The sequence below is a fragment of the Brassica rapa genome, chromosome A10 (genome assembly GCF_000309985.2).
Source record: "Brassica rapa cultivar Chiifu-401-42 chromosome A10, CAAS_Brap_v3.01, whole genome shotgun sequence".
Lineage (NCBI taxonomy): Eukaryota > Viridiplantae > Streptophyta > Magnoliopsida > Brassicales > Brassicaceae > Brassica > Brassica rapa.
The window spans coordinates 17,062,127-17,075,452 of record NC_024804.2 but is presented as its reverse complement, the minus strand read 5'-3'; the positions used below and the strand labels follow the sequence as shown (position 1 = coordinate 17,075,452).

General features: G+C 37.6%; 4 protein-coding genes across 5 annotated transcripts; 3 read left to right on the top strand and 1 right to left on the bottom strand.

The window, feature by feature from the left end:
• Positions 1-3,776: 3,776 nt before the first annotated feature.
• LOC103846570 (ADP,ATP carrier protein 1, mitochondrial) lies at positions 3,777-5,895 on the top strand. Its single transcript, XM_009123514.3, has 4 exons — positions 3,777-3,937; positions 4,328-4,791; positions 4,872-5,240; positions 5,335-5,895. The coding sequence occupies exons 2-4, from the start codon at positions 4,336-4,338 to the stop codon at positions 5,629-5,631; spliced, it is 1,122 nt and encodes a 373-aa protein (XP_009121762.2). The 5' UTR covers positions 3,777-3,937; positions 4,328-4,335; the 3' UTR covers positions 5,632-5,895.
• A 130-nt stretch (positions 5,896-6,025) lies between these two features.
• LOC103846569 (hydroxyproline O-arabinosyltransferase 3) lies at positions 6,026-8,690 on the top strand. The gene is made up of 9 exons (XM_009123512.3): positions 6,026-6,247; positions 6,458-6,893; positions 6,972-7,039; positions 7,108-7,309; positions 7,383-7,480; positions 7,565-7,634; positions 7,720-7,791; positions 8,017-8,130; positions 8,430-8,690. The coding sequence occupies exons 2-9, from the start codon at positions 6,507-6,509 to the stop codon at positions 8,490-8,492; spliced, it is 1,074 nt and encodes a 357-aa protein (XP_009121760.1). The 5' UTR covers positions 6,026-6,247; positions 6,458-6,506; the 3' UTR covers positions 8,493-8,690.
• Positions 8,691-8,798: 108 nt separating this feature from the next.
• LOC103846568 (50S ribosomal protein L10, chloroplastic) lies at positions 8,799-9,669 on the top strand. Its single transcript, XM_009123511.3, has one exon. The coding sequence runs from the start codon at positions 8,872-8,874 to the stop codon at positions 9,526-9,528; it is 657 nt and encodes a 218-aa protein (XP_009121759.1). The 5' UTR covers positions 8,799-8,871; the 3' UTR covers positions 9,529-9,669.
• LOC103846567 (leucine aminopeptidase) lies at positions 9,570-12,633 on the bottom strand. Of its 2 annotated transcripts, none has more exons than XM_018655582.2 (4): positions 11,032-12,633; positions 10,710-10,943; positions 10,304-10,634; positions 9,570-9,975 (listed from the first exon to the last, which is right to left on the bottom strand). In XM_018655582.2, the coding sequence occupies exons 1-4, from the start codon at positions 12,019-12,021 to the stop codon at positions 9,686-9,688; spliced, it is 1,845 nt and encodes a 614-aa protein (XP_018511098.1). In that variant the 5' UTR covers positions 12,022-12,633; the 3' UTR covers positions 9,570-9,685. The 2 variants fall into 2 exon arrangements, with proteins under 2 accessions (XP_018511098.1, XP_009121758.1); XM_009123510.3 differs by having other exon boundaries at positions 9,570-9,979; positions 10,308-10,634; positions 11,032-12,625.
• Positions 12,634-13,326: the final 693 nt, after the last annotated feature.

Sequence of the window (13,326 nt, the reverse complement as noted above, 5' to 3'; positions counted from 1 at the left end):
CCCTAAAACCATTCTAACCCTAAATCCTTTCGAGCCCTAAACCCTACCTAACCCTAAACCCTACTAACCCTAAATCCTACTAACCCTAAACCCTACATAACCCTAAGCCCTACCTAACCCTAAACCCTACCTAATTCTAAACCCTACCTAACCCTAAACCCTACGTAACCCTAAACTCTACCTAACCCTAAACTCTACTTAGCCCTAAACCCTACTAACCCTAAACCCTACCTAACCCTAAACCCTACCTAACTCTAAACCCTACATACCCTAAACCCTTTTTAATCCTATACCCTACCTAACCCTAAACCCTTCCTAACCTTAAACCCTGCCTAACCCTAAAAACCCTACCTAACCTTAAACCCTTTCTAACCCTAAACCCTACCTAACCCTAAACCCTGCTAACTCTTAACCCTGCTAACTCTAAACCCTGCCTAAACCTAACCCTAAAACCCTACCTAAACCTAACCAATCCCATCTAACGCTAAAACTCTACCAATCCGAAACAGTAAAAAATAATGTCAAAACTTAAAAGCTAAAAAAACCTAAACTCCACCGCTATGTAATTTGTTGTTGTAATATTCAAATAACAAATTACATAGCGGATTTTAAATCTTACATCCATTATTTAAATTGTCAAAATATTTTGAAAGTTGTATCTTATGAATAAAAATAGTAAATTATATTTTAATAACGTTAAATTTTTATAAAATAGAATGAAAAACTATTATCATAAATATATAAAGAATTTTGATGAAATTTGAAAATCTTCGAATCAATAACAATTAGTTAGTAATATTTCAAAAACCCTTAAACTATTAGAGCAATAGAATCTAAATTGGAAACAAGTTTTGTTTTTTTGACTAGAGACCCAAGTTTAAATTATACCACTAAAATATTTTAATATTTAATTGTTCAGAAATAACAAGTTAATGTTCTTAAAGCAATAACCATCCTTAAATATTTTCTCATTCAAAAAAATAATATTCTTTACATAAATTGGAAACACGTTTTGTTTTTTGACTAGAGACCCATGTTTAAATTATACCACTTAAATATTTTAATATTTAATTGTTCAGAAATATATATATTTATATATACGAGAGTAGACAATGCATAGATGATACTAAATTGATCGCAATAATTCTTTTTGGAAAACACAATATAACTAGTATAGTATACAAAGAACTTTTCAAAAATTTATGAAAATGTTTAAGCCCGCATCGCGGACAAAACACCTAGTATAAAAGTATTGCAGTGATATTAATTAATAGTTTTTTTCACTAAAATATAAAATTATAGATATAAATACTTAATTAAATATTAAACTACATGAAAAACAACATTATTCCATCAGATAATTTAATGCTTCATCTTCGGTTATACAAAATTTGTTTGGACAATTTTTTAGAAGTTTTTGAGAAAATTTACTAGACTATAAGTGTTGTTGTAATATTTAAATTTGTGTAATAATTATGTATTTATGTATATATTTTTTAACAAAATTATTAAGTTTCTTTTGTAATATTCTTGTTTTCTAATTCTAGTTTGAGAATATTATAAATCTTATTTTAATGTTTTTATTTAATTGTGTATGTAATATTTTAATTTATAAAACTACATTTTAAATATTTATGATATATATTTTTTTAAGATTATAACAATAAATGAAAAAATACTTAAGAATCATAAATTTGATGTGTAATTAATTATAAATACCAAAATTCAAAAAAAAAGATGAAATTTTAAATTTAAAGTTTTAGTTTTTTTTAGGAGAACAAAAAATTCTATATTTAAAGTTATAGAATTTTTTTTAGAGATGCTCTTGGTAACAAGTAAGTTTTCTACAAAACAGTTATCATCGTCAAAAACACATAATTGTAAAATTGGTTTAAAAACACACACACTAGGTATGGTGGTGGCTTCGTGATGGAGAAGGAGGATGGGATTCCAATGTTTGGTTCATTTGCTAGTAACCAAGTATTGTCCCCCCTACATGCTGAGTTTAATACTCTGCTATGGGCCATGAAATCCTCATTACTTCTCGGTCACGACTCGATGACGTTTGAATCAGATTGCCTGCAACTGGTTAAGCTCATTGAGGAAGAAGAAGAATGGCCAAGTCTAATGGCTGAAATTGATGAGTTTGTTGATCTTCGTTCTAAGTTTAATTCTTGCTCCATATCGTTTGTTTCTCGTACTAAGAATGTCCGAGCTGACCATCTTGCGAAAGGTGCCAGAGCTCGCGGCTTTTGCTTTTCCCATATACACTCTGAGGTTCCATCTTGGCTGGTGCTAGACACCACTTGGTTGGCTTCTTCTTAATAAAATATGGAGCTTTTGTTGTCAAAAAAAAAAAAAACACACACACAATTGTTTTTTTAAGATTTACACTAAGTTTAAAATAATAGAAAGAAATCCATATAGGTACGTTGAAATCTGGAAATATCGGGAAAAGGTAAATGTTTGTTTGATCATGCATCTAATAATTCATTTCTCTTCGTAATATTGATTCATTCGATTATAAATTACGAAAGTTTATTTTCCAATTTTTTTTCTTAAATTCTAAATATTTTTTTTTTTATAACTCTGGTATCTGGGCAGCCACATTCTCAACTATCCCTCCGAAAGGAGTCCAGTGCCCCAATGGAAGGGATGTTAAATCCGTTGTGGCCAAGACTCGAACCCGGGTGGCGGACAGTACAGCTGTACCTCATTTACCACCAAGCTACGAGCGCTTGGTTAATTCTAAATACTTTTTAAACTATTTTAGATTTTTTTTATTTTTTTAGCCGCCCTAAAAAGAACAATCTAAAACTTGGTTTAATCTCAACGGTTTAACCAAACACTGTTCTTGATTGGTTTACCCTTAATTCCCACAAATGTCAAGTGTTTGAACTTCGAAGTTTGAAGTTATACGAATAAGTTGGCGCAGAGCATACTGTTTTCGAGTTTTATTTTGTACTATCAAGTAAGTTTCCTACAAACAATTAACAATGTCGGAAAACACATGTTGTAAAATATTTACTTTTAGTAATTTTCTTACAAATTAAAAAATAAAGAAAGAAAACCATCGAGGTACGTTGCAAACTTGGGAAAAGTCGGAACTAAATGTTTGTATCATGCATACATATGCTCAATATTTATTTCTCTTCGTAGTATTTAATATTGATTTATTTGATTATAAATTACAAAAAAATATTATATATCTAATTTTAATTTATTTATTGAGAACTCATATTTAATGATTCTATTTATATTTCACTGATTGTTTTATGAAAATCCAATTTTACTTACATTATGTTAAATATATATATGATTGATAATAATTTACATTTTCTTAGAATTCACTATATATATTTTCTGATATTGAAATTTTATTGAACCAATAATAAAACTACAAAACTAAAAATACTCTCAACATATTTTTTCAGTTTTCACAAAATATATTAAACTAATAAATATTGTTGAAAGTTGAAACTAGAGCGGTTGGTGGACACAACTTGTATTTTTTTATTATTGTAAGCTCTTTTTGAAAAAATCAAAAATAAAATATTCCAAAATGCTTAGACGTCACCGTGTAGACAGTTGACTGACGAATCCGGCAATTTGCATCACATTCCACGTTTTCAGCGGAAAAGAGCTGGCAATATCTAGGGCCAGTAACGGAGTCATACATTTCCAAATAAAATATATTTATTTCCTTAAGTAACCATAATCAACGGCCTACAATCAATCAACATTAAAGTCGACAATCTAACGGACATACAGCTTCCGACCACGCTAAGGAGCGCCACACCAGATTATTCCTCTCACTACTTGCGGCCCTATCTCTCGAGCCAATAAAAAGGCAACAAAAATATCGCAGCTCTTCTTCAACCACAAAGACAATTCTCTCGTCGCTCATTGAGTTTCGCTTTGCCATCGCTTCCTCTCGGTATGTTTAGCTTCCTCTCAGATCTCTGAATCGCTTTAAATCTCGTCGTTTCTCACGTTATGTTCATCTTAACTTTTATCGATCTGATTCATTATTATCAACAAAGGTAAAATGATACAGATCTGATGGTTTCGCTGCGTATTTTGCGATTGATTTGAATCTAGATCCATGGCTAGAGTTGTTGATAGAGTAGATCTGTATAAAGTTTATTCGATCTGATCGTGTAGATCTAGAAATGATTCGTCTCTGTTGCTTATGTATGGATCTGTTGCGTAGACCTTGTGAATTTGATAGAGTTAATATGTTACTAGATCTCGTATTTGTATAGCTTATTGTATGTTCATCGTTAGCAGTGACATAATATTTTTTATTTTATTTTTTTTTATGCAGAGGTCAAAATGGTTGAACAAACTCAGAACAAGCTCATGCGTACCGGTGTTGTTTCTCAGGACTTTCACGGTTACACTTCCTCTTTCCAGAGGCGTGCAACGTACGGAAACTACACCAATGCTGCGTTCCAGTACCCTCTCGCCGCCACTTCGCGGATCGTGGCTACTACTACTACTACTACCTCTCCCGTGTTTGTCCAAGCTCCAAGTGAGAAAGGATTCTCTAGCTTTGCTATTGATTTCCTCATGGGTGGTGTTTCCGCCGCTGTGTCTAAGACCGCTGCTGCTCCTATTGAGCGTGTTAAGCTTTTGATTCAGAACCAGGATGAGATGCTTAAGGCTGGAAGGCTCTCTGAGCCTTACAAGGGTATTGGTGACTGTTTCGGCAGGACCATTAAGGATGAGGGTTTTGGTTCTTTGTGGAGGGGAAACACTGCTAATGTTATCCGTTACTTCCCCACTCAGGTTTGTTATGTTTCACATCTATGCGTTTAATAAATGTGTATTACTCACTTACTGTACTGATATATCTTTCGGTTTTATAGGCGTTGAACTTTGCGTTCAAAGATTACTTCAAGAGGCTTTTCAACTTCAAGAAGGACAGGGATGGTTACTGGAAGTGGTTTGCTGGTAACTTGGGATCTGGAGGTGCAGCTGGTGCCTCTTCCCTTCTCTTTGTGTACTCTCTTGACTACGCACGTACCCGTCTTGCCAATGACTCCAAGGCAGCCAAGAAGGGAGGTGAAAGGCAGTTCAATGGTCTTGTTGATGTCTACAAGAAGACCCTCAAGTCCGATGGTATTGCTGGACTCTACCGTGGATTCAACATCTCCTGTGTTGGTATCATTGTCTACCGTGGTCTCTACTTTGGTCTGTACGACTCTTTGAAGCCTCTTCTCCCTGCTGACCTCCAGGTTTGTTTATTTGATATCCATCTTAGAAACCCAATCCTGACTTGTCTTGTTTGTTTCTTATGTTGTTGTCTGTGTTTCGTTTGGGTAATTTCAGGACAGTTTCTTCGCTTCCTTTGCCCTTGGATGGCTCATCACCAACGGTGCCGGTCTTGCATCGTACCCCATTGATACTGTTCGTAGAAGAATGATGATGACCTCCGGTGAAGCCGTGAAGTACAAGAGTTCGATGGATGCATTCCAGCAGATTCTCAAGAAGGAAGGACCCAAGTCACTCTTCAAGGGTGCTGGTGCCAACATCCTCCGTGCCATTGCAGGTGCTGGTGTGCTCTCTGGATACGACAAGCTCCAGTTACTTCTTCTCGGAAAGAAGTACGGATCTGGATCCGGCTAAGTGCTAGTCACCAGTCGCCACCACCATAAAGCTTCGGCTTTATTTTTTTTTCTCGATTTTTATTTGCAGTTTCAAACTTTTTTAAAAGGATCAAGATGTTGATGAAATCTTTTACCATAAAACTTAGAGATGAGCATGGGAAAGCTTATGGTTTCGACGATAAGTTTTTTCTTATGGAATAAAATTTTTGTATGGGAGTTTTGACTCCCTTGAACCAATTTTATGATTACCAATTTTTGTTATATTAAGCTTAACTGGTTTGAATAATTTTGAGGATTTTATATTGCTATGGCATGTTTGTCTGTTAAAATCTGTTAGACAAATATTAAACCAAACAAAATTAGAAGCTGTGTTTATGATGTTGATTCATGTGTTCAGAATAGTTTTTCCCCCAAAGACGTGCCTTCACACACACTGCACTTCCTTAAAATTGTTTTTTTTTCCTTCTCATTGGCACGGTGCTAACACCATTTTGACAAACGGCGTAGTCAGTGAGACAGTGTAGAATAAATCGTTAAAGATGGCGCCGTTAGTCAACTCCGCTTCGCATTTAAATTTTTTTCGTCTGATCTCTTATTCTTCTCTTCTCCGGCGACTTCCACTCTCCTTCGAATCTGTAAGCTTCAAATTTTTCTTATATCAATACTTCTGAAATTGATAGAACTTTTTTAATCAGGAACTGAGTTAGTCAAATCGATTGCCTCTTGTTTACTCTTATTTAGCTGGCTGGATCTTACTTTATGTTCTCAATTTTGCAAACTTGTATTAGCTTCTTTGTTGCTTCTAATAATGATTCACATCTGATTCCTTAAAATTATATTTGCAGTAAATAAGGAGGAAGGGGGGGTCCACTACAACTTCAATGTGGTGAAGTCATGGGAAAAGCATCGTCTCTGCTTCTGTTTCTCTTGTCTTTCGGCTTCTTCGTTGTGACATATAATCTTCTCACACTCATACTCCACAACAGATCTGGTCTGAGTAACTCAGATGGAAGTAGTCCACTCCTAGATCCTATTGTCCAAATGCCTCACAGAAACTCCCAAACCTCTTCAGCACCGTTTCATGTCGCCTTAACTGCTACAGACGCTCCTTACAACAAGTGGCAGTGTCGTATTATGTACTATTGGTATAAGCAGAAGAAAGCTCTCCCTGGTTCAGACATGGGTGGGTTTACCCGCATTTTGCATTCCGGTAATACCGATAACTTGATGGATGAGATACCAACGTTTGTGGTTGACCCTCTCCCTCCAGGTCTTGATCAGGTAGATAAGAACTTTGCTTTTTTTTTAATCTCTTCACTTGGTATGGTCTTGTCTAATGAATTGAATCTCTCTTTTAAGGGGTATGTTGTGTTGAATAGACCGTGGGCGTTTGTGCAATGGCTTGAAAGAGCTACAATCATCGAAGAGTATGTCCTGTCTCTCCCATGGGATAAATATTTTGACTGTTTGCTGAAATCTCATGCTTGTTGTGCAGCTATGTGCTGATGGCAGAGCCTGATCATGTTTTTGTTAACCCTCTTCCTAATTTGGCTGTTGGAGGACACCCAGCTGCTTTTCCTTTTTTCTATATTACACCTGAAAAGTTCGAAAACATTGTTAGAAAATATTATCCTGTGGAGATGGGCCCGGTTTCAAATATTGACCCCATTGGCAATTCTCCTGTTATCATAAGCAAGGTGAGAATTTGTGAGATTACCTTAGCCATTAAAAAAGACTTGATGTTGAAATGCATTTTACTTTGTTATGCAGGAATCACTTGAAAAGATTGCTCCTACATGGATGAATGTCTCGTTGACAATGAAAAACGATCCAGATACTGACAAGGCATTTGGATGGGTTCTAGAAATGTTAGCACTGGAACAATATGTTAGGTCCTTAGCTTTTGAATCCTCATCATTGTTTTCTGACAAGTCTCTTTTATGTTTGATAAGGTACGGCTACGCAGTTGCCTCTGCTCTGCATGGGGTGCGGCACATACTTCATAAGGATTTCATGATCCAGGTTAGGAATCGACCTTTTGCTGATTGCTGTGATGATTAAAAGATCTTTGCTCCGAATACCTAAGTGCTCTCACTATATCTTTCAGCCTCCATGGGATCTGTCTACCAAGGGGAAGTTTATCATCCATTACACTTATGGTTGCGACTACAACATGCAGGTGATTTCTCTTTGACACGGTTGTTTAATTTTATAGTTAGAGAACATACATCTAAGTTTTCTTATTGGACCCTCCTGTAACTACCAAGTTTTGTTGCAACCTTGTTATATATGGTCATTAAAGTGATGATATTTCAGTGATCCTCCATTAAAACTCCATGTTAGTTTACTTATTATCAGTGTATAATATGATTCTAAAGTAAGCATACTGACTGTTGAAATACAGGGTGAGTTGACTTATGGGAAAATAGGAGAGTGGCGATTCGATAAGAGATCACATCTGCGAGGTCCTCCTCCAAGGAACATTTCCATGCCGCCTCGTGGTGTTCCAGAAAGTGTGGTATGTTATATACTTATATAACTTTATCTAGATACAACTAGATATTGCTGTAAGGTCCATCCATAGCTCATAAGAGAGCTTATTCGAATCATGTCCGTTGAGACTACATGGCAACTTCATACATGAATACTTATCATAAGTCTGCTTTAGTTTGTCAACTTCCAAGACTTTATATGCACAAGTCTGGTTAAGATAGTTTCCACTATGCTGTTTCTCAGACATGGTACTTTTGTGAGAAGAAGTGTGAGAATGACTTGTCTAAATACATTTTTTGTGTTGGTGCGTTTGTGGTGATGCAGGTGACTTTTGTGAAGATGGTTAATGAAGCTACTTCAAATATCCCAAATTGGGACACTCTCTAACTCACATCCACAAGCACACAAACCATAGAAAGAGCAAGGAATCCATACACGGCTTATTTTTGTCATATGAAAAGTTAATTTTTTTTTCTTCTACTTTCTTTCAGTTAATTGATGAACTCAGAGTAAATGATGCAATCTGGTTTTGATTTTGAGACAATGTTCAAGACATCGTTAGGTGTTAGTTAGATGGTGAAGTCATAACCATACGGTCCAGTCTAAACGACAATGTGTCCATTTAGACGGAGTTAATAGTTCCGTCAGTCACCTCTATTTATCCGTGAATTAATTAATAAATTAAAAAAAAAATGAACTTATCTATCTCCTTCCTCAACCCCAGACACAGTTCTCCTCCTCTTCTTCTATCCTCTCTGAGCACAAAATGGAAGTGGCTCTTCTCTCATTCTCTTCTTCCCTGTCTCCTCTCTGCCACAACCGAACCTTAACCCTAACTCCCAAATCCCCAAACTACCCTCGTCACCTGACCATCAGATCCGCCGTCTCTCGTTCCAAAAAGGAAGAAACCGTCGAGACAGTCAAGTCCCACCTCGAGAACTGCCACCTCCTCGCCGCCATCAACTACAAAGGCCTCACCGTCAAGCAGTTCCAAGACCTCAGGAGAACTCTCCCCGACACGACGAAGCTCGTCGTCGCCAAGAACACTTTGGTCTTCAAAGCCATCGAAGGCACCAAATGGGAAGCTCTCAAGCCTTGTATGAAAGGCATGAACGCTTGGCTCTTTGTCCAGACAGATGAAATCCCTTCCGCCATCAAACCTTACAGGAGTTTCCAGAAGGAACGTAAGCTCGAAGACAATGACTTTGCCGGTGCTGTCTTTGAAGGTAAGTTCTACGCTCCCGACAACTTCAAAGCTCTTGAGACCATGCCTACTCGCGCTGAGGTCTACGCTAAGATGCTTGGAGCTCTGCAAAGTCCGGCCATTAATCTCGTCTCTACGTTACAAGCACCGGCTATAGAGGTTATCATGGTGCTCAAGGCTTATGTCAAGAAGCTAGAAGATGAGAGTAATGCTGCATAACTAGTTTAAGTAAAGCTGTACTAATCTCAGAGAATGTAATGAACTACGCAAAGCAATTCAATTTTTTGTTTGTTAACGACTCTCGAGCAGCAATTATTATTATACAGTCATTGTGTTTTATTGAAATGTTGCTGCTATGCATAAGATGGGTCTTTGTTTAGATGTACTTAGAGAGGATAGACTCCACCACTCCCTGAGCTATAGGGTGGTATGTTTCTCGAGCTTCTGCAAAGATTTGTTTCGCCAGTTGCTTCTCTTCGGTTCCACCGGTTTGTGCGAGAGCAGTGAAGAGTGTACGCAGGTACAGCATCCTTCCCACAGCTTTTAGAGTTTTCTCCACTTCTCCATGGTACTCTTTGCACTTGGATGAGATTGCAAGTTTCAGAAACGACACCTTCACTTCGTAGTCCTTTGATTCTGCTAGTCTGTACCGCTTGTCCAAGGCCATAACCTGAGATATGCAAACTGGGTGTTAGTTATAGGTCTGGAACCTGGCTCCTGTACTTGTCTTGTCGATTACAAACAAGAATACAAGACAAAATTCTAAGCAAGAAAACTACTCACTCTTCCAAAGATAAGAGGCTATTTCCACACACATTCAATCTCTCAGTAACCACTCAGCTTGTTTCTCCTCTACTTGTGCACTTAATCCAAGACTAACTAACTGTTACTTAGGCTGTTGTGAGCTTATTAATAATGATACACATTGGCTGAATCTCTTTCTCTAAACAAATGCACCAGCTTCCCATTTTCTTAGAGTAAGAGAGACAAAAGGCTACCTGAGAAGGTTCACATGACTTAGGAAGATTCTCCAAGTAGAGCTCCCATTCCTGTCCTTTCCACTCAGCAACCTCATCTTCACTTGGCATCTTTCCTTGCTTAAACTCTTCAGCCAGGGATATGATCTTTGTGTAAATAGCTGAGACTGGTTCATATGCATCTTCCGGTATACCAACACCCTCAGTCCACAATTGCAGGTTGATCTCTTTCTCTATTCCAGGAATGTTTGCTTTCAGGAAGTCAAGGAATGTATCTGTATCGATAGACTTGAACTTGAAAGTAGCAATGTATTTCTTGAGAAATTCATCAAAAGCAGTCCTTCCAACCTATACAATTTCCAGTAAATAGATATTAGACCGTTACATAAGAGAACACCAAAAGTGGATTCTACTCAAACTAACCTGGCGTTCAATTCTCAACACAAACTGGAAGCCTTTCTCATACGGGACCTGTGAATAAACATCATCAGGATCAACACCTTCTTGTTTGTTCTTCAGTTTAGTGAACTCCAAGTTATCTTTGAACCGTTCCATCTCATCGTTTAAACCCCTCCAACCAATGCCAATGTTCAAAGTAGCTATATCCCCTCCTTGAACAACCTCCACAATCCTCCTCTCTGCGTACGTTGTAAATCCCTATCACCATAAAACATAACGAGATCATCAACAAAAGCAAAACGAATACACATTATCCTATTCAAGGCCAACACATGTTGAATCAAACCTCATTCAACCAGAAATGCTCATTGTTGATGTTGGTGATCAAGTTCCCAGTCCAGCTATGAGCGAGCTCGTGAGCTACAACTTGAGCACCAGTGGCGTCTCCTTTGATCACAGTCGGCGTCAGAAACACCATCCTCGGATTCTCCATACCTCCATAAGGAAAACTCGGAGGCAGCACCAGCAAATCAAATCTCTCCCACTCGTAATCACCGAACAGCTTCTCCCCTTGCTTAATCATCTCCTCAGTCCCCGCAAACTCCAACGCAGCAGCATCCAAAACATCTCCAGCAGCTGACTCAGCATACACCCTAGTCCTGGGCCCCACTTCCCTAAACCCCAACTCCCCAACCGCAAACGCGAAAAGATACGGCGGGATCGGCTGCTCCATAACGAACTCCTCAACAACCCTATCCTCCCCACACCACACCACCGACGATAATACGTCGAGATGTTTCGCCTCTTCGAGAACGGGAAGGCGACGACGGACGTGGCGAGCGGACATGACGGCGGAGAGAGAGCTCGGGACGTTCATAACGACGTCGTAACGGATCCTCGCGGCGGGAGTGTCCTGGCAAGGGAAGATGGATCTGGCGTGGATCGCTTGGCACTGAGTGTAGACGTACGGATGAGTTTTCGAGAAGGTTTGGAGCGGGGAGAGCCATTGGAGAGCGGAGGCGGAAGGGGAAGTGGAGTAGAGGATGAGGATTTGGGATTGACCGGCGAGGACGACGACGACTTCGCTGCCTTTGATCGGATCGGGGCTTGAGGAGACGGAGTGAGGGAGAGGGGTGAGAGTTTGGGGATCGATGATGGATTTGATTGAAATGGAGCGGGAATCGAGAGAGAGGTTGCCGGAGAAGGGGGAGGAGAGGGTGAGGAGAGCGGAGGCGTGGATGGTGGAGGCGTTGAAGTCGAGGTAGAGGGAGAGGGAGACGTGAGTGGTGAGAGGGTGGGAGGAGTCGGTGAAGGAGTGTGGATCAATGGGTGCCATTGCTCTGAAGCTGATGAGTTTTTGATTTTTACGATTCGGTTTTGAGAAGTGGAGAAGTGATGAAAGTATGTAAAGCGGGAGAAAATAAAAATTAAGAAATGTTTCTCTTTTTGCTGCTGTTGAAACGAATATTTTTTTAAGAACCAATCAGGTATTTTTTGTTATTATATTAGGAATAATAATTTGATTAATGGAGCATCATAGGGGAGCATAAAGTTGGTGAGTGTTGAAGAAACCTTTTAATATCATTAGGAATCATTTTTGGTAAAATTTTGTTATTTTTAGAAGTTCATATAATAATTTGATTAAAAAAAAGAAGTTCATATGATAATATGTTTGATGATCACTAAAAGTAGCATTCAAAAGAAGCACAGACCATAAAACACATGAGATTTGATATCTCATATAATTAAGAAGCATTACTCTCCTATATGTCATGTGTCATTATTAAAAATGACTTTTCAAATATTTAGAGAAATAAGTTATTCTATCAAAACAAATATTACATTTTTCATAAACTAAGCATAGAATTAATTAATAATATAGAAAACAAAAGAATTTTCTTATATAAAATCTATGAAAATTAAAATGTATATGATAATTAATTATTTTGAATAATAAAATTTGATAACAATTTGGGTATCATATAAATTAAAAAATTACATTAACTGCATCATAAAATTTTAGATTTTTTTATATGTTATGTTGTAAATTTTTTAAAACAACTCTAAATTACTAACACTATTAAAAATCTCACACTGAAAACTTAATGATTTAAATTTTTGCTTATTGTAAAATACAAATGATTAATGATTTAAATTTTTTAAAACAACTCTAAATTACTAACACTATTAAAAATCTCACACTAAAAACTTAATGATTAATGATTTAAATTTTTGCTTATACAAATTTAAATTTAAATTAATTTCTCTTTTAGTAGAAAAAGCGATAAGTGTGGTTTGGGTGCAGAAGTGGAGGGTGCCGGGTGGCGGGCTATAGGCAGCAGTGGTACTTCCCGACCATTGACATTTACTCTGTTTTAAAAAATTGCTAAGTGATCTGATGTGGCTTTTGCGTGGATGTTAACGTGCTTTTGGTGCTAGTGTTGATTTAGTTTTTATAGTTTGTGTTTGTTTCAAATCACCCGAGTGTGGGTTTTAGTCGCCCCAGTGTGGGTTTTAGCCGCCGCTTCTTAGGGGCTTTTGGTTCTGGGGCTATTTCGTTTTACCGCCAGCTTGTGTATGAATACCGGTAATTCGATTATGAATGAATTCAATTTGGGAAAAAAAAAAGTAGAAAAAGTTG

Coding starts and splice junctions, on each gene's coding strand:
- LOC103846569 (XM_009123512.3), top strand. CDS start 6,507: ATGGGAAAAGCATCGTCTCTGCTTCTGTTTCTCTTGTCTTTCGGCTTC. Junction 6,894..6,971: donor TCCCTCCAGGTCTTGATCAG/GTAGATAAGAAC, acceptor CTCTCTTTTAAG/GGGTATGTTGTGTTGAATAG. Junction 7,310..7,382: donor CTCCTGTTATCATAAGCAAG/GTGAGAATTTGT, acceptor TTTGTTATGCAG/GAATCACTTGAAAAGATTGC.
- LOC103846570 (XM_009123514.3), top strand. CDS start 4,336: ATGGTTGAACAAACTCAGAACAAGCTCATGCGTACCGGTGTTGTTTCT. Junction 4,792..4,871: donor TCCGTTACTTCCCCACTCAG/GTTTGTTATGTT, acceptor TCGGTTTTATAG/GCGTTGAACTTTGCGTTCAA. Junction 5,241..5,334: donor TTCTCCCTGCTGACCTCCAG/GTTTGTTTATTT, acceptor GGGTAATTTCAG/GACAGTTTCTTCGCTTCCTT.
- LOC103846568 (XM_009123511.3), top strand. CDS start 8,872: ATGGAAGTGGCTCTTCTCTCATTCTCTTCTTCCCTGTCTCCTCTCTGC.
- LOC103846567 (XM_018655582.2), bottom strand. CDS start 12,021: ATGGCACCCATTGATCCACACTCCTTCACCGACTCCTCCCACCCTCTC. Junction 10,944..11,031: donor AGCATTTCTGGTTGAATGAG/GTTTGATTCAAC, acceptor TTATGGTGATAG/GGATTTACAACGTACGCAGA. Junction 9,976..10,303: donor ATGTGAACCTTCTCAGGTAG/CCTTTTGTCTCT, acceptor TATCTCAGGTTA/TGGCCTTGGACAAGCGGTAC.